General features: G+C 42.1%; 1 protein-coding gene across 6 annotated transcripts in view; it reads right to left on the bottom strand.

Annotated features, from left to right (window-relative positions):
* Positions 1-23,413, bottom strand: part of gria4a (glutamate receptor, ionotropic, AMPA 4a) — a 334,213-nt gene that overhangs the window by 41,136 nt on the left and 269,664 nt on the right. For all 6 annotated transcript variants that reach the window (XM_057839069.1, XM_057839066.1, XM_057839067.1 and 3 more), the window contains exon 14: positions 13,833-14,031. In XM_057839069.1, coding sequence (XP_057695052.1) covers positions 13,833-14,031 — 199 coding nt within the window. The remainder of the gene's footprint in view (positions 1-13,832; positions 14,032-23,413) is intronic.

Genomic DNA, 23,413 nt, shown 5'->3' with positions numbered 1-23,413 from the left:
TGAACAATGAGTGAGGCGGTGAAGGAGGAAATGGATGCTGGAATTCACCTTCAAGCATCCGTACTTTGAAAAACACATTTAATTATACGCCGACACACAAATGCGCTCAGAGGAGGGGATGAGGCATACGTACACACTCACATGCATCCATAGGGGCATGAATATGCTTATGTGCGCTCACACAAACACGCGTGCACGTACGCGCTCACACACGCAACAGCACCCCCCCCTCACACACGCTCAAACACACGCACCCACAAACTCACACAAACAGACACAGATAATTAATGGTGGTGGTGAATCCCTCTCAGCTGTGGGGGAGTAAATTGCTTTTTCACCCTCCACAGATTTCAGCCTGCTCGTTATGTTGATGATGCCAAAGCTGTTCACAGAAGCACAAACTGTCTGCTCTGATAGCGCCCCCACCTCCCCCCAACCATCCGCTCCCATCCAAGAAGTCACCCAACACCCTCACTACATTCTCGTATCTTTCAAATCTGTTATTTAGTCTATAAACACACACAATGATCACAAGACTACCACAGAGAGTGAATACATGTGGCGGAAGACGTTTAGTGTTCCCCTTCCATTCTCCGCTACAATTGTTATCACGACCAGCAAGTTGTGAATCAGTTGTGAATCAGTGAACCCAAACTTGGGTTTCTCTCTGGCACTTAATTTGCTGCCAACCTCTACCATGCCTTGTCCACTTTTATCCAGAGGTGGGTACAGTAACCAAAAATTTTACTCAGGTACAAGTAGAATTACTTCAAAATAACATTATTCAAGTAAGAACAATGACAGTCTAGTGCAGTACTTCTCAAATAGTGGGGCGCGCCCCCCTGGGGGGCGCAGAGCAATGCCAGGGGTGGCGCATGTGACCTCGGGGAACATGCTTTTTTTTTTTTTTTTTGCCGTACTAGAATAAAGTGTACTTGCACATCCACTCAGTGGGTGGCAGTGGCGCTCTCATTTTCAGAGTGCGCGCAGTATTTTTGAACTAAGCAAGAGCACACAGAAAAGAGATATGAAGAGCTGTGCGCCGTTTTCGAAAGCCGTTTTCCGGCCGGACTCACGGCCCACTGTCTTCTCCGGTTCTCTCGTGTCCGCCCGAGAAGTGCCATTTTCGGCTTGGGATTGTTACGACGACCGCACTCACCTATGGTTCTCCCTCGGCCGCCGACAATGCGCTTTTTTCAGGCCGTTTCCCTTTGACTTTTAATACAGTGGGAGATGAGGAAAGACCACTGTTTACTGTGTCTAAAAATGATTATAGCGGACAGCCGGAAGCCAAATCTATTGAGACGCCACTTAAAGACATTAGACCCCAATCTCATTGATAAGCCGCATGATTTGTTTTTCAGCGAAAACGTGCCGAATATTGCCAACAATTGTCCCGCTTTGTCAGTGTCAGTAAACCAGTGAGCACTGTTAGCATGCTCAGTGAAAAATAACCCCACTCAATTGCAAATGAGGTGATTCTGTGAGGACAGAAATTAAAACTGTCCTTCTGCCCAAAGACACTTTTTTTTTCTTCTATTCAGTTTTGTTTTTTCGGTCAAATTTTTTGGCATATTGTCCTCATGAGTTAATGTTTCTAATCGATTTGAATTTGTTATTATTCACTGATTTTATTATATTTTATTTTCCAGTATCAAATGGTTAAAAATGTACCTTGAGTGTATTTTTACAGTTTGGAAGTGACTTTTTTAAAATTCAGGCAAATTGATGCACGTTAAGTCTTTTCTGGTACAAACAAAACAATGTTAATAAAGTTATACTTTATTATAAGTTGATCTATGTTACTTTTTTTCTTTAATAGAAAAAAAGGACACAATGTTAGGCATAGGCATACTTATAGTAGTATTTTTATAGACAGTACTATTTATAGTGGCAGCAGAGAGTTTGGGGGGGGGGCGCGAAACATTTACGTCTTCCTTGGGGGGGCGTAACAGAAAATAATTCAGAAGCACTGGCCTAGTGCAACTGAAAGAGCAATTGAAACCAACTTTTACCTAACAATTTAAGTCAGGTGTGTGCCCAATCATGGCTTGGTCAAAAGAGCTGTCTGAAGACTTGCGATCAAGGACTGTTGATTTGTATAAGGCTGGGAAAGGATACAAAACCATCTGTAAAAGTCTGGATGTTCATCAATCGACAGTCAGAGAAGTGGTCTACAAATGGAGAGAGTTTGGCACTGTTGCTTCTCTCCCAAGGAGTGGCCGTCCACCAAAGATGACACCAAGTTCAGCGCAGAATACTCAGAGAGATAAAAAACAACAACCCTAGAGTGTCTGCTAAAGACTTACAGAAATCACTGGTACAGTCCAATATCTCTGTGCACACATCAACTATATGTAAAACTATGGCCAAGAATGGTGTTCATGGTAGGACTCCACAGAGGAAGCAACTGCTGTCTAAAAAAACACTCGTTTAATGTTTGCAGAAAGGCACTTGGACACTCCACAGAAGTTTTGGCATAATATTTTGAGGACTGATGAAACCAAAGTTGAATTGCTAGGGAGTAACACGCAACGTCATGTGTGGAGGAAAAATGGAAAAGCTCACCAACATCAACACCTCATCCCCACCATGATGCATGGTGGAGGGAGCATCATGATTTGGAGCTGTTTTGCTACCTCAGGGTCTGGACAACTTACTATCATTAATGGAAGAATGAATTCAAAGGTTTATCATGATGTTTTTTAGGAAAACCTGAGCCCGTCTGTCAGACAGTTGAAGCTAAAAAGAGGATGGATACTGCAACAAGACAATGATCCAAACCATCCAAGCATTTGGAATAACAAAAGTTATATGCATTGGAATGTCGGCAGATCTTCTCGAAGGCACCTGGGGAACTCGAGGACATTTGTCCTGGCCGGCCAGCTTTTAATTGTTCTTATTCTGGATAAATGTATTTAGCGTACGTGACGATTGGTTTCTTTGTGTGAATTGTGTGTCGTCATCTCCTGTTCATGATGAGAATTATAGAACCTGTGAAAAGAAAGAATAAACTTTTTTCTTCTTCAGTACTGTTTGACCAAGTGTATATTACCCTTGTAAGTATGTTGTCAACCAAAATATAAGCAAAGATGACTTTAACATGCATAAATTTGAAATATGTCTTTCAATAAGACCATATGTATGGATAGTGCACATACATATACAGTGGGGCAAATAAGTATTTAGTCAACCACTAATTGTACAAGTTCTCCCACTTGAAAATATTAGAGAGGCCTGTAATTGTCAACAGAGGTAAACCTCAACCATGAGAGACAGAATGTGGAAAAAAGAAACCCAAGAAATCACATTGTATGATTTTTAAAGAATTTATTTGCAAATCGTGACGGAAAATAAGTATTTGGTCAATAACAAAAGTTCATCTCAATACTTTGTTATGTACCCTTTGTTGGCAATAACGGAGGCCAAAGGTTTTCTGTAACTCTTCACAAGCTTTTCACAAACTGTTGCTGGTATTCTGGCCCATTCCTCCATGCAGATCTCCTCTGGAGCAGTGAGACTGGCTAGGCCACTCCAGGACCTTGAAATGCTTCTTACGAAGCCACTCCTTTGTTGCCCTGGCTGTGTGTTTGGGATCATTGCTGAAAGACCCAGCCACATCTCATCTTCAATGCCCTTGCTGATGTAAGGAGATTTTCACTCAAAATCTCTCGATACATGGCCCCATTCATTCTTTCCTTTAAACAGATCAGTCATCCTGGTCCCTTTGCAGAAAAACAGCCCCAAAGCATGATGTTTCCACCCCCATGCTTCACAGTGGGTAAGGTGTTCTTTGGATGCAATTCAGTATTCTTTCTCCTTCAAACACAAGAACCTGTGTTTCTACCAAATTTTGGTAGTTCTATTTTGGTTTCATCTGACCATCACACATTCTCCCAGTCCTCTTCTGGATCATCCAAATGCTCTCTAGCGAACCGCAGACGGGCCTGGATGTGTACTGGCTTCAGCAGGTGGACACGTCTTGCAGTGCAGGATTTGAGTCCCTGGCGGCGCATTGTGTTACTGATAGTAGCCTTTGTTACTGTGGTCCCAGCTCTCTGTAGGTCATTCACTAGGTCCCCTGTGTGGTTCTGAGATTTTTGCTCACCGTTCTTGTTATCATTTTGACGCCACGGGGTGAGATCTTGCATGGAGCCCCAAATCGAGGGAGATTATCAGTGGTCTTTAATTTTTTAATAACTGCTCCCACAGTTGATTTCTTTACACCAAGCGTTTTACCTATTGCAGATTCAGTCTTCCCAGCCTGGTGCAGGTCTACAATTTTGTCTCTGGTATCCTTCGACAGCTCTTTGGTCTTGGCCATAGTGGAGTTTGGAGTGTGACTGACTGAGATTGTGGACAGGTGTCTTTTATACCAATAATGAATTAAAACAGGTGCCATTAATACAGGTAACGAGTGGAGCCTCATTAGACCTCGTTAGAAGAAGTTAGACCTCAGGTGCCATTAATACAGGTAACGAGTGGAGCCTCATTAGAGCTCGTTAGAAGAAGTTAGACCTCTTTGACAGCCAGAAATCTTGCTTGTTTGTAGGTGACCAAATACTTATTTTCCTCTCTAATTTGGAAATAAATTCTTTAAAAATCAAACAATGTGATTTTCTTTTTTTTCCCCGCACATTCTATCTCTCATGGTTGATGTTTACCCATATTGACAATTACAGGCCTCTCCAATCTTTTCAAGTAGGGGAACTTGCACAATTGGTGGTTGACTAAATAGTTATTTGCCCCACTGTAAGTGTCATCAGTTGTGTTTTCAGCTCTCTTAACGTATAATCCTCAAAATGTTGTCCGTAAATGTGAAATGACGTGTCCTGTGTTACTTCTATACACTACTTTCTGGGTTAGTTGTGGGCTTCCTGTGTCCCTGCAGATCACATCATCTTTGTCAGTGAATCAGCTACAGCCTTATTCTTGTGTAAACCTGAGCTTGATGGGTAATTTGGCCTTGTTTAGTTTTCTTCTTTGGTTGAGTTTTCCGATCCTTGTCACAGTCAGGTTGGATAAAATCAGTCATTTTAGTTTATTTTTGTTCCTTCCTACTGGTTTGGCCAGTATGAGAAAATGAAAGCTTTTCTTTTCTGGGCAGCACTGACTGTATTTTCTTTGACTTCCCACCACAATTCAAGGCATTCATCGTTCAATAGATAAGATCAGTACTAAATTACTTGTAGGTCACAGTCGTTAGTCGATGTCAAGAAAGAAGCAAACAGTGCCATTAACTGCGAAGCAACGATTTAGCGCTAAGCTAGTAGCACTTCGGTGTCATTTCTTTTTTTCACCCCCCCCTGAACATTCTGGAAATGGCCGTCACATTCATTCTTCACCGCCCACCTGTAGTGGAATAAATCAGTTTATACACTCATTTGTTGTTATCCTGCCTACAGTGAGAACCGCATTCTTCTCCTTAGCTTTGTGTTTGAAACTGTAAAGTCTGAAACCAAAATTCTTGACCATGGTTATTTTCCGCTTTTCCTTCACTATTCTTTTGTTAGGGCAAGATGGTGTGTAGTTTGACACAATGCCATCCGTGGCCTGGTCATAATACCATGTTTAGAAAACAGAGACCCCCTATATACGTAAATACTTTGCTTAATGGCAGAGAAGAGGATTTAAGCCCCAGTGTTGCTTATTTAAGCAGACATCCTAAGTTTTTCGGAAGTTTTTTTTTTTTTTTTTGACAATGCGAGTAAGAGCGTACAGGCAGAATAATAACATGTGGATCATGTGTGGAATAACCTACATCAATTAGATTGCACAGGCACGCGAGAGAGAGGCACAGAAACAGATTGTATGCTCGTGGAACCAAAATTAGCCAATAAGCTTTCAGTGAGGCCGGGTGAAGTCGAGTCAGTCCATGAGATGGATCATGGCAGAGGGCAAATCCCCCATTGAGAAATGAAAATACAAAACTAACTGTACGACAGAATACAGTAGTACCTTGACATACGATTGCATCGACATTGATCCTTTCGACATCCAGTGTTTTATATAACAGCGTCAGACTTTAACGGCATTACTAATGGTGTTATTTTTTACGTACCGAACGAGTTTCTGACGTAATGTAACCCTTACTTTTCAAGGCTTTGAGTCGATCAGGTTACAGTTTCTTTGTGTAGATTATATTTACTCCGTCTTCTCTACTATAATGAGAACCAACACGGTAGGACAGTATAACCCAGAAACGTCAACGGCACGACAACGTGGCCGCCGCGAGAACGCAGTGAAACGCGGGCGTTAAAGTCAATCAGCAAATGCACACCAGTCGCAGTGCGGCCGCGTGTTAGACGCGTCCCAGAAGCGGCTCAACACAAAGCAGAGTTTATTATTTGACGTGAGACGCGACCCTCCTGCGTCAATACTACTACCGGTAGCTAGGATTGTGCAGACCGGAAGTCACCCGTGTAAAAATACAGTGGATACGGTCGATTTTCAAACTAATATGCAATCGTAACCCACTTTTCGAGTCCATCAGATCTCTTGAGTGGTATATCGGGGCACAGTTGACTTGTCTTTTTTGATTTACTGCTGTCTTCTCTGCTATAATAATAACCAACACGGCCCCGTGTTCAATACAAAACCCTCCTACCACAACAAAACAAGTAGGAACTAATATTCACATAGGAACTAAAGTTATAAAACATAAAATATACAATATGACTGAATACAACATCACATTTGTAAAATATAAAGACATAATAAAATATTTAATGAGCCAATTAAATGAGCCAAAACACCTGTAATTAAATAATAAGAATAATACACAGATCCTGGTTACACAATTAAATTGATAAATTTCTGTGTGGCGCTTTCACTTGAGAAAATCCACCAATAAAGCTTTTGAAAACCGTTCATAAGATAAAAAAAATATTCATTGAGGCATTTCATTTGTAAAATATATGTTAAAATCTTTGTCATTGGGATTGCTTTTCTCTTTAGCACAGGACTTCTTTTTTCTTCTTTCTTTCAGAAAGAAAGCTGACCAATACGCGGGGTCTGAAAGGCAAATTGTTGTTGGATTATCTTTAAATACCCGCTATTTTTTAGCAGAATTCTAGCTTTGTATAGGCCAATGTTCCTATTGTTGAAAGCACAAAGGTGTGTAATAAACAACTAGCACATTTATATTTTGTATTTTGTTTTCTAAATGTACCAAAAATGAACCGAACCGTGACCTCAAAACCTAGGTACCTACCAAACCGAGATTTTTATGGACCGTTACACCCCTAGTCAATACGTTGGTTGAATAACGCGAGAAAGAGCGAGAGCAGAGCGGGAGTGGGGAGGAGGGAAGGGAATTGTGACGCCTTTGCAAACGCGATGCTAGGTAGCCCCAATAATACCTGATTGTAGCCGATAGCCAACAAACTACGCCCGTATGATGCTACGGTAGATATGACATATATATAGAACTAGATGCGAAATGACTGACACGGCAGCGTTAGCACTTCTATAGAGAACTAGATGCGAAATGATAAACTTGCCGTCGTTAGTAAACAGCAGCTATCTTAAAGCAGTAGACTTCTCAGGAAGGCTCTGTTGTACAGAACCTTCCTAGCAAACCTAAGTAACTTTTTATCTGAAATACTCCTAAATCGGCAAAATCTTGACTTGAATCTATCTTGAAATTATGAAACAGTTTTAAAGCTTTCACATGTCGAAAGTAGACAGAAGGGAAACTATGGAATAACGGGAGCGATTTTAACAACTTTTTTTTTTTTTTTTTTCTTTTTAAACCTGTCCTGTTCAGCTGTTTGACACAGAGAATGGAAGTCTAAGTGCCCGGATTCTGAACAGTTTTAATGTTTCACATGGAGAGTCTGACATACTCCCATTGTGATCATTCAAAATACCTTTTTATTATGACAAAGCAGCGAACAGGAAGGGATTATGGGGGGACAGAAGAAAAGAAATACAAGAGAAGAAAGAAAAGAAACACATACACAAACAACAACAAGAAATACATTGAACATCTAAACTAGTGACTAATATGCTGGTGCTATCGTCAGCGAGATGTATTTCCGGTTTACACCATGTGGGGGCCAATTGGCCAGTGAAAGAGGAGAATGGGGGTGGGGGTGTCTATAAGACTATAAACTAAGTGATTGAAAGGGGTAGAGTGTACACAAATCAGTTCTGTGATCTAGAACCCAGTAATCATGTGAATCTCTTATGAGTGTAAGCCCGTTGGCGACCAACCCTACGCCGCCGCATCGCCAATCCCGGCACCGGAACCCCCAACCCGAGCATGCCCTACCACATCCAGCAGCACGCAAGCCCCACCGGGTGCGCGACAGCCACGCAGACGGGCGGAGAAACCGTGCGGGCGCCAACCCAGGGCCACGGCCCCCACCCAGCCAGCCCGGGGAGGGAGGGCGGTCGGGGGGTGGTGCGGCCATGCGCAGCCCATCCCTCCTCCCGCCGCCCAGCAAAGGAGCCACCGCCCCCCCCCCCCCCCCCCCGGGACCAAGGGTGGTCCCCCGGGCCACCCGCGCGCCCATCAACCGGCCTTCAGGGATGGCGGGAGGGGACGCATCACCAACCCCACGCCTACACCCACCCCCGCCCGCCCACCCGGGCCACGAGCCACAGCCACAGCCCCCCAACCGGCACGGCACGCCACAGGACCCCCAGCGGCCCACCAAGCCCCAGGCAAGGCAGGGTCCCCCGCCGGTGCAGGCGACACCCTGCTGATACACCGGCGCCCAGCCAGCGACCCGCGACGGAGCGCAGGGCGGATGCCCAGCCAGAGAAGAGAGGGGAAGGCGGAGGCAGGAGAACGCCCAGGAACTGCCACAGGCCGATGCAAGATCGGAGACCCGACCCCCCAACCCACTCCCGCGGCCGGCAGCCGAGGCAGAGGGGAGGCCACACCCCGGGAGCCACGCCATATAGAAAAAGTGTGGGACCCACCTACCACCCTATTACTGTGGCTGCCAGGTTCCCGACTGGCAGACATCACCCAGCACCGTGATGGGGGTGTGAGGGGAGGGTAGTGCAATGTATGCATTAAAATAGGAGAGCTTGGCTTGGGGCAGTGGGACCGCAGCATGGAGTTTCTGTCCAGCCGCCCGTCCCACCGCCCTTTGCCGGAGCTCTCCTGTGGAGTATGATGTGTGTGGTGCATTTAAAAAAGGTGCAGGGATGGCGGGGCCTGTGGTGAGGAGGCAGCCGTGAGGCCCCCCCCCCCCCCCCCCCCCCCAACAGGTCCCAACCATCCCACAACCTTGGTGTGTGGTGCATTAAAAACAGGGGGGAGTCGGGCTGGGACTGTAAAGCCCCGTCCCAACTCTCCCCGGAGAAATGTATGAGCATTTAAGTGCCAGGGTGAAAAATATTTACAGTGCCGAAGTGAGAAGTGCGTGAGTTAAGAGGCAGGCTCCCGCGGGCATGGCCCCGTCCACCAGAACCACCGGCCCCAGGGCGGAAGAAGCGTCAGGGCCCCGATCAATCCCCGCCCCAGACCACCCACGGCGCCTCCGCGACCGCCCACCCCCCTCCCACCCACCGAGCACCCACCCCGCAACCCGAGCAGGCGCCACACCAAGCGCCGGCGACCAGGGGGCGTCCACCCCACCAGCAAGGGACAGCAAGCCTCACCCTAGGCCCCGCGGGCCCCAAGAGGCCCCGCCAACGACCCCGCCGGCCGGGGGGCAGCCGCGGCCGCCGCGGCCCCCAGGGAGGCAGACAGGGCCGGAAACAGACCAAGGGGAGGGAAGCGCACCCCCCACAACCCACCCCCGGGCCAAGAGGGGCGCGCGGTATGGCACCAGAGGGCACCTCCCCGGCACCCGGTACAGGGAGACGCGGCTCCGGCCGGGCGGACCTGGGAGGTAACCATGGCTGCCGCATACACCCCCCGCCCCCCACCCCAACTCCACCCCACCCCGGCCGGCCGGGGAAGGGCCGCGGCGACCGATTTTAACAACTTTAACTGTTGATTCACAACAATAAATGACTTCCAAACATAGCAAAAGTTACTATCTAGTTATCGCAATGTCCACAATACCCCTGTGTCTAGTTAAGTTTAGGTTTAAGAATTAGGCTAGGGCCAATTGTCCCAAAAACCCTTTGAATTCACATAGTGTGACCTATGTTTTTTTTTTTTGGAATGAAAAAAACCAAAAACATGAAAAGCAACACCAGTTACTTTGCCAAGTAACTAATTACTCTTACATTCAGGTAACTGAGTTACCGACTACTTACAAATTACTTTTTGGGAGAAGTAATTTGTAACTGTTCTTAATTACTTTTTTAAAGTAAGATTAACAGCACTGTCGACATCCGACATATAATTTGACTCGTTATTTGTCTTTACATATGCTTGAACAACATGTTGCTCGAAATACGACAATTTACGTCAGCCTCGCAATTTTATTTTTTTCCGGCAAGACGGACGCATGGTTGATTTTTATGTGAGAGAAAACAACATGGGTCCCAAGAAGGTTACTGCAGGTAGTGAGAAAAGGGAAAAGGTGATGCTTACCACTGAAATTAAGGTGAAAATGATAGAAAAATATGAGTGCGGTGTGTGCAATAGTGAATTGGCTCTTCAATAGGGCCGAATTATGTCTATGATCTCAATGGTACCTAAGTTCGCCAGTCTTTCTAACTTAACGTGATTTATTATTATTGTAACATCGGCAAGGAAGTCGCCAGCTTCGTCAGGTTTTTAATCATTTATTTCAGAACTTGTGCAACACAACACGGCTACTGTCTGTCGTAGCCGACGCCAACAACAAGATTAAAATAGAAAGCAAAAATGTCCCACTCTTCCGCACCTCTCTCTCTGTCGTCAGTCACACGGTGCGTTCAGGCACAGTATGCAAAACACAACAGACATATTAGAACATGATTTGGTATATTATTATTATTATATTAGTATTGTTCTGACTTGTATTTAAAATGTATTTGCTTTTCATTGTGTAATTGCTATTTGTAATTGTACCAGCAGCAATTATAATGGATTTAGCGTAGGTTTTTGGGCTGTGATTGAATTATAATGTATTCTTCAGGGAAAATCTGGCGTGACATATGACCATTTTGACTTACAAACCAGGTCTTTGAACAAATCAAATTTTTATGTAGAGGCACCACTGTCTGCTAAAGTATTGTATATCCCTATATGTCTAGTTAAGATGCGGTGGTGAGGTGCACTGTGTGCAACAGTGACTTCAGCATTGCCCACTACGGACTTAGGCCATGTCTACACCTAGCAGGGTTTAAAAACAAACAAACAAACAAACAAACAAACAAACAAACAAACAAACAAACAAACAAACAAACAAACAAACAAAAAACGAGGATCCTGCCCTAATACGTCCGGAAAAAATCATTACGTCTACACCATCACGTTTGTAAAAAAAAAAAAAAAAAAAAAAAAGCTTCCACAGCCAACCGCAACCATTCATTTTAAAGTATATTCATTACAATGTGCGAAAAATATTTGTCCATAATACCCCATCCTTTGCATTTGTTCTTCAATCTGAAGCACTGCATTAATATGTAAATAAATGGAAGCAAAAAGCAGCTGTGTAATTTAGTCCAAATGTAAATACTGGTCTCATGTGTGCCGTAGGGACAAAGTTTGTCGCAGTCAGTGATGTTTCCACAGTTAAATCTTTGTTTATCAGTGTCCACATGATAGTGCTACGAATGCAAAATTCGCACTTCACTTTGCGCGCAGTTTTTAGGAACCCTCGTTTAAATGTGCGTGTGGATGATAGGCCGAACCGTAGAAAAAGTTCTTATTTTTGCCAAATACCCTGCTACGTGTCGACATGGCCTCAATTATTGTAAAAGACATATTTAGGTAGGCTAACATTTTCATTTTATCTCTGTAGGTTAAAGAATGGGAAAAAAAAGCATAATGAAGGCTAAATTAATTGAAATCAGCCTTTGATTAATTAGTGTTTAAATCATAAACTATTAAAATGTTTTTTTTTTTTTTTTTTTTAATTATTGTTAATTTATTAATAATAAAAGTTAGTTAAATTAAGTGGCCTTAAAGTGTCTATGACAGTAAAAAGTTGTTTATTTCATATTTCACCTGGTATGTTATGCTCCTAAATGAAATGGACTGCTTGGATGTGTGTGGAAGCGATAGTTTTATTTATTCAATTTTTTAAATCCTGCGCCATGAAAATGAATAACGTCCTCTTTTGAGGAGGAATGCAAATGTGACGTCACCCGGGTCAGCATCTCACAAAGCAGCATTGCTTTATAACATGCAGATGGACTGCAGATTCATCTGATTTTGTGGATTAATTCATTTATTTTTCGCATCACGCCAGCCCAATGTCCTACAGGGTTTTGTTGCTTCACCAAGGAGAGGTGTGTGAACCTTTTTGGGTTTGAAAACCCGCCACCCTGAGATTGGCCAAAACAAGACCCATGACTGTGGAATCATTGGATTTACGAGGAAGTGAGTAAACATCGTGTTTTATACTATGTCAAGTACTGGGATCATGGCACACGTTTTAATATGGGGATGGCTTGCATTTTGTGGCTGACAATCCTCCTTGTCCACCGAGATTGCCACTCGGCCGACGACCAGCAGCTTGTCGCACACCCCACTCGGTCCCCTTCGCGTGCCCGCCGGGAGAGCGCTATACTCGGCTTATGCTCGTGCGGTTCTCCATTTCGTCCAGACTTCCAGCCCCCTCTGCCCTTTTTGTGTGCCTGGCAATAGACCACTATCCTTGGGTTGGGCTTGGGCAGCTATGCGCTCCTCTGATGTTGGCCGGTTTTTCCGGTGGTCATTCTCCAGCTGCTTCCCTGGCAAACGAGCTTTCCTGCCCACAGCAAGGGAACGACAAGCTGTAGCTCACTTGCCGTTGGGGGATCAGTGAAGACAATCAACAACCCCGCCGCCGTGTGATATGTAGTTTTGGGTGATTTTTCGCTTCGAAAGGCAAGAATAAGACTTTGAAACGCGGCTCGGTTCGGGTTAGCATGTTGGCTAGCTGCCATGCCTCCTGGTTTGTTCACGCTCTCCAAAGCCGGGGCAGGGAAATGACAAGAGTCGCACTAACTCTGGTGGCATAAAATATTGTTCGGGAGGCGCAAGAAATCGATAGTTTTGAACATTACGGAGTAATTTTGCCATGTCGCACTGAATAAATGCATTTTGAATATTTCACATCACAAGACTGTTATTTGTCATGACCATACCATTTATTTAGCAATTGGGGAAAAATACTTAGATAAAAAGAATATCCTGTAAAAATATTGGAGTAGAGAGATTGAAACAATGACAATTTGCTGCTCTCTTCGTCGCATTTTCCTCGTTCTGAAAAATATCAATCAATGGGCTGAATTCTAAATCAGATAAAATCGTGATCCTGCTGACGTCATCCTCCAGCTGGGGACGCTAAAACGCTATAATGACAGGCAGGGCTAAATGGCAGATTAAAAGACTAATTTCTCGTCATCTGCGTTTTGCCAAATTGTTGCATATAGTCAAATCGTCTCAAAATATTATTCTACTTCACATAATAATGCTATTTAAGATTTTTTTATGTGGTCGCAGGCACTTTGTGTGTATGTATTGGGAACAGCTTGTTTGGATGGGTGGACTGATGGCGTTGGATAGGGTCGATTAACATCTCACTGAAATGAGTTTTTGAAATTGAGAGTTCTGTTCAAGGATGAACCAGACATCCAGATACCAACCAGACAACATACAGTATAAAGTCCAGTTGCAATTGATTCAATGTCCTGAGAACAAGTCAACACATTTAATGTTTCTTTAAGGAAGCACATAAAATTGTTTGTGTGGGAGCACCATCTAAATGTAAACGTAAAGGCCATACCCTGAAGAATTCCTTGGTAGAACCTGAGTCCAGCGTCCCATAGGCTATCTCTGTCTGTTTGGCCAAGTCTTCTGCACTCTCAATGGGGGAAACCATTCTCTCCACAGTCAGGAAAGCAGCGAGGTTGGCTGTGTAAGACGAGATGATGATAAGGGTAAAGAACCACCACACACCTCCTACAATACGTCCAGACAGAGACCTGGAGAGAAGACAGATGGAGACGGAGGAGGAGAGAGAAGAGGAGTGTGGTGCAAAGGAAATGAGTGGGAAGAGTGAGGAAAAGAAGGACGGGCGAAGCAGAAGGAAGAGATCAGAAAGGGGATTTGAGATGGATGTTTGCAAGCAGATGATGAAGGAACAAGGAAGTGTGAAGGTTAGGGGATTAAAAAAAAATACATAAGAACAAGAGCGATGGGGATTAGCAGAGGAAAAAAACAGACAGTCTTAATTATTACTTTATATTTGCAAACCATTTTCATCAACACTGCATGCATGACTTGTGGGCATAGCATTATTGCCAAGTAAACCTCTTTCATCTTCAGAACCAGTTCAGTACGCACAATAACCAAGACTTCATGCAACTGATCGTAATCTCAGGTCCCCTCCTAACCCCCACCCCCCACACTCCCCTTTTTCTCCCTCCATGTTTACTCTCTATCTCGCAATTGAGAGCAAGCACATCAACGTAAGTGGCAATTCTCTCTTTGTTTGCATGGAATTGTTTTTGCTGCTTAAGGGGAAAGCAGGAGCAGTGAACACTGAATATACAAAAGTTCTTTTCATTTAAAGGCCTTGGAATTGTGTGCATGAAACGCCTCCATAAAACACGAACACTTCACAAGCTGTCTATTCTCTGTGCATTCATCTACATTGAGGGACAAAACAAGTGCACCAAAAATGATTCTAATTTCTTCACATATTTGGAAGTTTATTTACTTGTCGGTTCCCATCAACATGCTAATATATAAGAAAGTTCTAATTGAATCCATTGAGTTGATAGAAAATATTTAATTTCACTAAGGAAATTAAGGGTATAGTCACTGGCCCATAACACATTCATGCAGTATTATCATATTGGCCCGAATTTAAGACGGCCCTGATTATATGACGACCCCCTCTTTTTCAAGACTCAAGTTTGAAAAAAGACTTTTTGAACACCAAATTAATTTCTATACAGAAAATACACTACATCCGAAACAAATGATTATAAAAATATATTTGAGAGAAAAAGCATGTTATTTTGCCTCATTCAAATCCTAATATCTGAACATTTAAATATGTAAACTAAAGTGCAATCACATTCATAAATGAATGGCCTCTGGCTTTTGAAATGTAAATAAACCTTGTGTGGATATAAAATAATAAAAATAAAATAAATAATAAAATTTAAAATATAAATAAATATTGTGATAAAACAACAAAATTGCAAAAACTGCATTAACCATCAAAGTGAAGTCTAACCGTAACTGTAGTCTTGAAACAAATCTGAATAAGGAAAAACATTGCAATAAAGTAATGCAAACTGGTTAAACTAAAAAGAGTAGCTGAGATCTGTCATGACAGAACATCGCATCAATGATATCTGACGCCATCGAGCGTCGTGAATGGGGAGAGTAGCTGAGATCTGTCATGACAGAACATCGCTTCAATGATATCTGCCGCCATCCAGCTTCGTGAATGGGTATAATGTCTAGACCGTGAATATAAGACTACCTCCCGTTTTTCAGTGTTATTTCAATGCAAAAAACACCGTCATATATTCGGGCCAATACGGTATATTCAAACATATACATGAATAGCAATACATCGTATATGACAGGCAGCCAGTAACCAGTTAATTGTATGTTTATAATTGTAAACAAAGTAATTGTTAATTGTAAATTTATAGAAAATTGTAAATAAATGTAAGGTCATTTGGGTAGTTGTATTTTGCCCACTTTGTTAATTTAGCTATTTATTTTTGTAACAGACTTAAACAACACCTAGGGTACACACTAGTTAAATTAGCAGATAAATAGAAGTGTGAGTGGTATGGTTAAAAAAAAAAAAAAAAAAAAAAAAAAAACAATTTGAAAAGTACATATATGTACAGTAGAGAGAACATGGAAGTGAATTTCTTTACATATTATCGACTGAAGCAAACTGTCTCATATCCCTAAGTTATTTACATCACGATATGAAATTTAAAAAAAAATAAACATGGACCCTAATATTGGAACACAGCTGTTCTGGTATACTGGTCAACAGACAAATCAACAGAAAAAACAATAAATAAATATCTGATGAATTCGGCTGGTAAAGAGAAGATGTTCTCATAAATTGGTGCAAATAGCAAACATTCTCTTCAAAGTAATTTCAAGTACTGTATTTTCCGCACTATAAGGCACACCTAAAAGCCTTCAATTTTCTCAAAAACAACAGTGTGCTTTATAATCCAGTGCGCCTTATACATGGATCAGTATTGGTTAATCATGGCATGACATTCCCTATAGAGCAGCATTATCTAATCGATGCAAAACGCAACCCCAACTACAACTACCACTACTACTACTGGTGTGCCTTATAATGCAGTTTGCACCATATATGAAAACAGTTTTAAAATAGCCCATTCTTTAAAGGTGCGCCCTATACTCCAATGCGCCTTAGTGCGGAATATACAATAGGTTGATGGTCCACTCTGGATATCGCATATGTGGTTACTGTATTTCACCAGGATTCACCATCCCCAAAAAATCTGAATAATGTTGAGGGGGGGTCAGAAAGAGATTAGGTGGGGTGGAGTGTCCACAAATCAGCAATGTGAGGTGTAGAACCCAGTATTATGCGAATCACTTGTAAGTGTGGATATGTTGACATCCAATTCTATGCTGCCGGATCGCTAACCCTGGCACCGACAGTTTCTCTAATTGAGTGTGTCTAATTGCAGTCAGTCATGCGTGAATCTCATCACATGTGTGACAGTCCTGCAGACAAGTGGAAATTGGGGATTAAAAAAAAAAAACAGGAACTAGGGAGCAACCTTGATACTTTTTAAAATATGTTTACAAAAGGGTAGCACTGTGAATTGCTTGGTTACCATGACACCTAACAGTTCTGAGATCCAAGGCTAAATCCAGGGCTTTGGCCTCCCTGAGTTGAGTGTTCGTCCCGTGATTGCGTGCGTGCTCTCAGAGTACTTCGGTTTTCCTCCCACACTCCACAAACATGCATGCAAGATGTTTGATCGAACGCATCAAGTTCTATGTACTCTAGCTTCCAACTCACTTAATTTAATAGCTGCCAATGAATGAAGCACTTTTCCAATGTAGGGCTACAATGCAGGTGAGGCAAAGTGACCAGAGCAAGATATTAGCAACTAGGAAATGCATATTTTGAGTAATGATTACCATCATGTTGATGAATGTCAACTTCAGCAATTTTGAAAATAGGCACCATGTTTTTGTGTGTTTGAAAAATGACCTCCGCTCTGTTTGATACCACTTTACTGTGTGCAAATCACTTGGAATTACAAAAACTGCTCAAAAAAAAAAAAAAAAAAAAAAAAGTATATATATATATATATATAAATTGCGTTAATTGCGTCAAATATTTTAACGTGATTAGTTTAAAAAATTAATTACCGTCCGTTAACGCGATAATTTTGACAGCCCTAATATATATATATATATATATATATATATATACACATACATACATATATATATATATATAGTAGTTGAGTAAAATTAAATTACATATATATATATATATATAGTAGTTGAGTAAAATTATATTACACACATATATATATATATTATCACGTTAAAATATTTAACGCAATTAACGCATATGCCCCACTCACACAGATTTATATGACAGTACAGTGAAATGCCCACTTGTTAGTTGTGTTTTATGGAGTTTGGCCGCCCTCTGCTGGCGCTTGGGTGCGACTGATTTTATAGGCTTCAGCACCCATGAGCATTGTGTAAGTAATTAATGACATCAACAATGACGGGCTACTAGTTTATTTTTTGATTGAAAATTTTACAAATTTTATTAAAACGAAAACATTAAGAGGGGTTTTAATATAAAATTTCTATAACTTGTACTAACAAATCTTTTAAGAACTACAAGTCTTTCTATCCATGGATCGCTTTAACAGAATGTTAATAATGTTAATGCCATCTTGTTAAAATAAACAAATACAGTCCTTATGTATCGTATGTTGAATGTATATATCCATCTTGTGTCTTATCTTTCCATTCCAACAATAATTTACAGAAAAATATGGCATATTTTATAGATGGTTTGAATTGCGATTAATTGCTATTAATCACGACTAATTAATTTTTAAGCTGTAATTAACTCGATTAAAAATTTTAATCGTTTGACAGCTATATATATATATATATATATATATATATATATATATATGTATCAGGGGTCGCGTTAACCGAATATTTTCCGTCATTGACCGATTTTTTAAAACGGTGACGGAAAAAATTGAAGTCCATCTGTCATTTTGACAGGTTGCAATTCACACCCCAGACCACAGGGTGGCAAGTGAACATATTAATTAGCTATTGTCTCTCTTGATGCATGACATCGTTGGCCTTACTCTGAAAAATGTCAAGGCAACTGAGTGTCCGAAGTTTCTTCAAAAAGCCCCAAAACGACGATGGTGTTGATAAAAGAGGTCAAAAAACAGGGACTGCATGTCAAGTCCATGCGCACCAGGAGGAAGACTGCGTTCAGGCCACAGCAGGTGAACTGTTAATTTCATTGTTCCATACCTACCTGGGCCACAGTCAGCTGTTTTTGTCACTGCGGAGAAAAAGTTACATATTCATCTGCTTGATGTGTGATGGCACGGTGTGGATTCTCTGTTAAGCTTGTTCGGACAGAATATTAATTTAAATGAATGAAAACTAAATACTGTTGAAGCGGTATGCAATGTTAAGAGTCTTGTTAGTTCGAATTGCTGTGTCCAGCCGCTGTAGCTCTGCTGCTCTCTGTGAACTCTCTATTCAAGCCGGAACGCGCGCGGCTCTTAAATGTCTCTGTCACGTGACTGGGTCGTAGCCAGTAACGCGCTCGGCCAAATGGACACACAAGTACGGAAGGTGAATTATGCCAAACAAAGGGTCACCACAATGTCATTATCATCATTTTAAAAATTTAAGTGACGGGGAATTTTACTTCCGGGCAGGCATGGAGTAGAGACGTGTTTGCCTCGCTCTCCCGCTAAACACATCGAACTTTATTCCCCACCAGTATATAACCTGCCTGATGATTGCTCAACCTTAACTTTTGACTTGTGCCTTGCTTTTTTGTTGCTTGGAGTGTAACGATGCCGCCGAAGCAGACTAAACTGGTCGGCAAGCCCGACGCCGATACCGCGCCGGTTAGCGAGTCGATGCTAGTAGCCATATTAGCCGAACACCGGTCGACTCTCTTGGAGGACTTAAAGTCTTCATTTGCCGAACTCAACGGGAAACTTGACGGGCTCCATCAAACTGTTAGTGATCACGACAAGAGGTTGGTCTCCTTAGAGGAGAATGCGGAGTCCCTTTACCAACGATTGGAACGTGTTGAGACAACATGTGACGCACTTCGGCTCGATAACAAGCGGCTATCGGCTAAACTAAATGACATCGAGGGAAGAAATCGTCGCTGCAATGTTCGCCTTGTGGGTTTACCTGAAGGTATCGAAGGCCCGCAGCCGACAAAGTTCTTTTCCAAACTTTTGAAGGAGCTGCTGGGGGGCGGAATTTTCCCAACTGCTCCGGAGTTGGATCGAGCCCATCGTAATCCAACCTCCAAACCAGCTAACGGGAAGCCAAGGCCCGTCCTGGTTTGTTTTCATCGCTACCAGAATAAGGAGCTGCTGGTCCGGGAGGCACGGAAGAGACGCTCGCTCGAGTACCAGGGGCACGCTTTCAGAGTGTATGAGGATTATACTCCGGAGGTGGTGAGCCAAAGGAAACCCTACGGCGCGGTGATGGCTGCGCTATACGAGAAGGGTCTTCGGCCCTCGCTGCTCTTCCCTGCTCGGCTTCGGATCGTTCAGGCTGACGGCACCCGCGTTTGGTTTGGGTCGGTTGATGAAGCGAATAATTACATCCAAAAGCTCGATGGTGCTGCACATTGACTTGTTTCAGTTTTGTTCATGTATGTTTGTGACAGTTTTGGTTTATGACCATTGCTCATTGCTGCCAGTTTGCTAGCTACATGTTTAAACTGCACAACGTTGTTTTGTTTTTATTACCATGTGCTGTTTTTTGTTTCTTTTTTCCCCTGCTGAAGACACGTGGCATATCGATTCTGATTGTTGCTAGCGTTGGCATTTAGTTACTCAGTTAATTATATGAAGGACCTGCTCATACTGAAGTAATGGTGATATTTTATTTATATTTTATTTTCTGGGCAGGTTGATGGACCTGCTAGTATCGGTGCAAACTCGGGTTCGTTGTTTTTGTTGTTTTGTCCCCCCATACTTGGGGTCTTTTGTTATAAAGTTTTCAATATGGGGTTTTCACAGTCATGGGGATCATTATGTTATTACTTTAGCGGGTGAGGGATTAGAGTTATTTTGGCTCTATCTGGAAGTTTTAGCGTTAGTTAGGGAAGGTGTGCTGTTTACTCTGACAGCTAGTTTCGCCTTAGGGGTTCGAGGAGGGTTAAGGGGTGGTGGTTTCACTCATTGCAATATTGTCATTTGCTGTCATTTTGTCATTAATGCTGTCAAAATGTTACTATATTTTTTGGGTTTAATGCTGACTATTGTCTATATAATATTACAGAGAGGAGCGTCATGAACAGTGACCTTGATCTGGTAAGCTGGAACGTTAAAGGCCTTAACCACCCAGTTAAAAGAAAGAAAGTATTGGTCCACCTGAAACGAATGAGGACGGCAGTCGCCTTTCTTCAAGAAACACATCTTCGAAGGTCAGATCATTCCCGTCAGAGATGTGAGTGGGTGGGGCAGCTCTTCCATTCGACGTTTCAAGCTAAAGCAAGAGGGGCAGCTATATTGATAAATAAAAATATCTTTTTTACTCCCACTGGAGTCATAGCGGACCCAAATGGTCGATACATTATAGTACAGGGTAGCCTTTACAACATAAAGGTAATTTTAGCAAGTGTCTATGCTCCAAATCTTGATGACGCGCAGTTTTTCGTACGACTTATTCAATTGCTCCCTGATGTTAACTCCCATTTACTTATAATGGGTGGTGACTTTAACCTTTGTTTGGATCCTTTGCTCGATAGGTCGTCGCATAGGTTTGGCAGGGTTTCATCCAAATCAGCTTCTTACCTCCAATCTTGTATTTTAGAACTTGGTGTTTCTGATGTATGGCGTTTTTTACATCCAAAAGATAGGGAATATTCTTTTTTCTCGCATGTACATCATACATACAGCAGAATAGACTATTTCTTTACTGATAATAGATTAATATCCAATATTCGCTCCTGTGAATACCAAACTATAGTTATTTCAGATCATGCACCTCTTGCGCTGAAGTTAAATTTCCCGGAAGCAGGTGCTACCAGCAGGAATTGGAGGTTTAACTCACTTTTATTAGCAGATGAGGCTTTTGTAAATTTTCTTTCTGGTCAGATTACGCTGTTTTTAGATATCAATACCACCCTTGAGGTTTCTTTTTCAGTAATTTGGGAGGCACTCAAGGCCTATTTACGGGGCCAAACCATTTCTTATATGGCTGCCAAAAGGAGAAAAACCGATGCAAAACTTTTAGACTTGGACCGGAGAATAGCAGACCTTGATAATACTTATGCACAATCTCCTTCTCCTGCTCTGTATAAAGAGCGACTTCGTCTCAAATCAGAATATGACTGTGTTTCGTCATACTTTGTGGAGAATCTGCTGAATAGGAGTAGAAGTAATTTTTATGAACACGGGGACAAAGTGGGCTCAATTTTGGTTAGGCAACTAAAGGGTGTTAAATCAAAATTTACTATCACCGGCATCACATTGGATGGTAAAACTATTACGGATCAGTCGGGAATTAATACAGTTTTTAAGGATTATTATAGTGAATTATATACTTCAGAGCCTCCCAGGGACACAGAGGCCATGCTAAGTTTTTTTAAGGATTTGGAATCTCGACAGATATCTCCAGAAATTGTCTTAGAATTGGATAAGCCGGTGACTCAGCAAGAAGTTGGGAATGCCATAGCCGGGCTCCAAACTGGGAAAGCGCCTGGTTTAGATGGTTTCCCCAGTGCGTTTTATTTAAAATTTGCTCGGAAGTTGACTCCAATTATGACGGCTGTGTATGGTGAGTCCCTGTCCTTAGGTTACCTTCCACCTACTTTAAATCAAACTTGCATTACATTGTTAGCGAAAAAAGATAAAGATCCATTGAAACTTGGATCTTACAGGCCTATTTCTCTTTTAAATACAGACTACAAAATACTAGCTAAAGTACTTGCACATCGCTTGGAGTCTGTTTTACCAAATATTATAACCCATGACCAGACAGGCTTTGTTCAAAATAGACGTTCCTTTTTCAATATCCGTCGGTTATTTAACATAATTTACACTCCTAGCCAGTCTGTCTCTTAATGTGTTATAGCTATGGATGCCGAAAAGGCTTTTGACAGGGTGGAATGGAACTATATGTTCGAGACGCTAAAACAGTTTGGATTTGGGGCTACATTTATATCTTGGATTAGATTATTATATTCTAGACCTGTGGCTAAGGTTTTAACTAATAATGAGCTTTCAGAGCCATTTAATTTATATCGTGGGACACGTCAAGGTTGCCCTTTAAGCCCTCTGCTTTTCGTTTTGGCCATTGAACCTCTTGCAGTAGCTATTAGATCTAACCAATATATAACAGGAATAAATAGAGGAGGCATCGAACATAAAGTTTCATTGTACGCTGACGATTTACTCCTTTACATATCTAAAGCTCAAACTTCGATTCCACCTGCTCTTGACCTGCTACAACGATTCGGCAGATTCTCAGGTTACTAGCTCAATCTCCATAAGAGTGAATTGATGCCTTTAGATGTTGTCAAATTTGAAATTGGTGAAGTCAGCTTGCCTTTTAAAGTGAATATTAGTAGCTTTAATTACTTGGGAATATCGGTAACCAAGCAATATAAGGGACTCCGTGAGCATAATTTTGACAGGCTCTTGGTTAGGACTAAGACTGATCTGGCTAATTGGTCACTACTGCATACCTCACTAGCAGCACGCGTTAATGCAGTCAAGATGACGGTATTGCCCAGATATTTATACCTGTTTCAATGTTTGCCTATTTTCATTCCCGCTTCATATTTTAAAAAATTGGATTCAACTATTTCTTCTTATATATGGAATAATAAACAGCCACGTTTACGTAAAGAATTCCTGCAAGGGGCTAAATGCGAGGGCGGTTTGGCTCTTCCTAACTTTCAGTTGTATTACTGGGCCGCAAGTTTAAATTGTATGGCATATTGGTCATATTACCATCTTTAGGAGAATGGTCCCACTTGGGTGCAGATGGAATCATGTGCATGTCTCCCAAATTCATTAGCCGCCTTGTGTGGTGCGCCACTGCCCTTGACAGTTGGGATAGCGGGAAATAACC

Source organism: Corythoichthys intestinalis, chromosome 6 (assembly GCF_030265065.1).
Source record: "Corythoichthys intestinalis isolate RoL2023-P3 chromosome 6, ASM3026506v1, whole genome shotgun sequence".
Classification (NCBI taxonomy): domain Eukaryota; kingdom Metazoa; phylum Chordata; class Actinopteri; order Syngnathiformes; family Syngnathidae; genus Corythoichthys; species Corythoichthys intestinalis.
The sequence above is the reverse complement of the archived record's forward strand: the minus strand, read 5'-3'. Positions and strand labels throughout refer to the sequence as shown.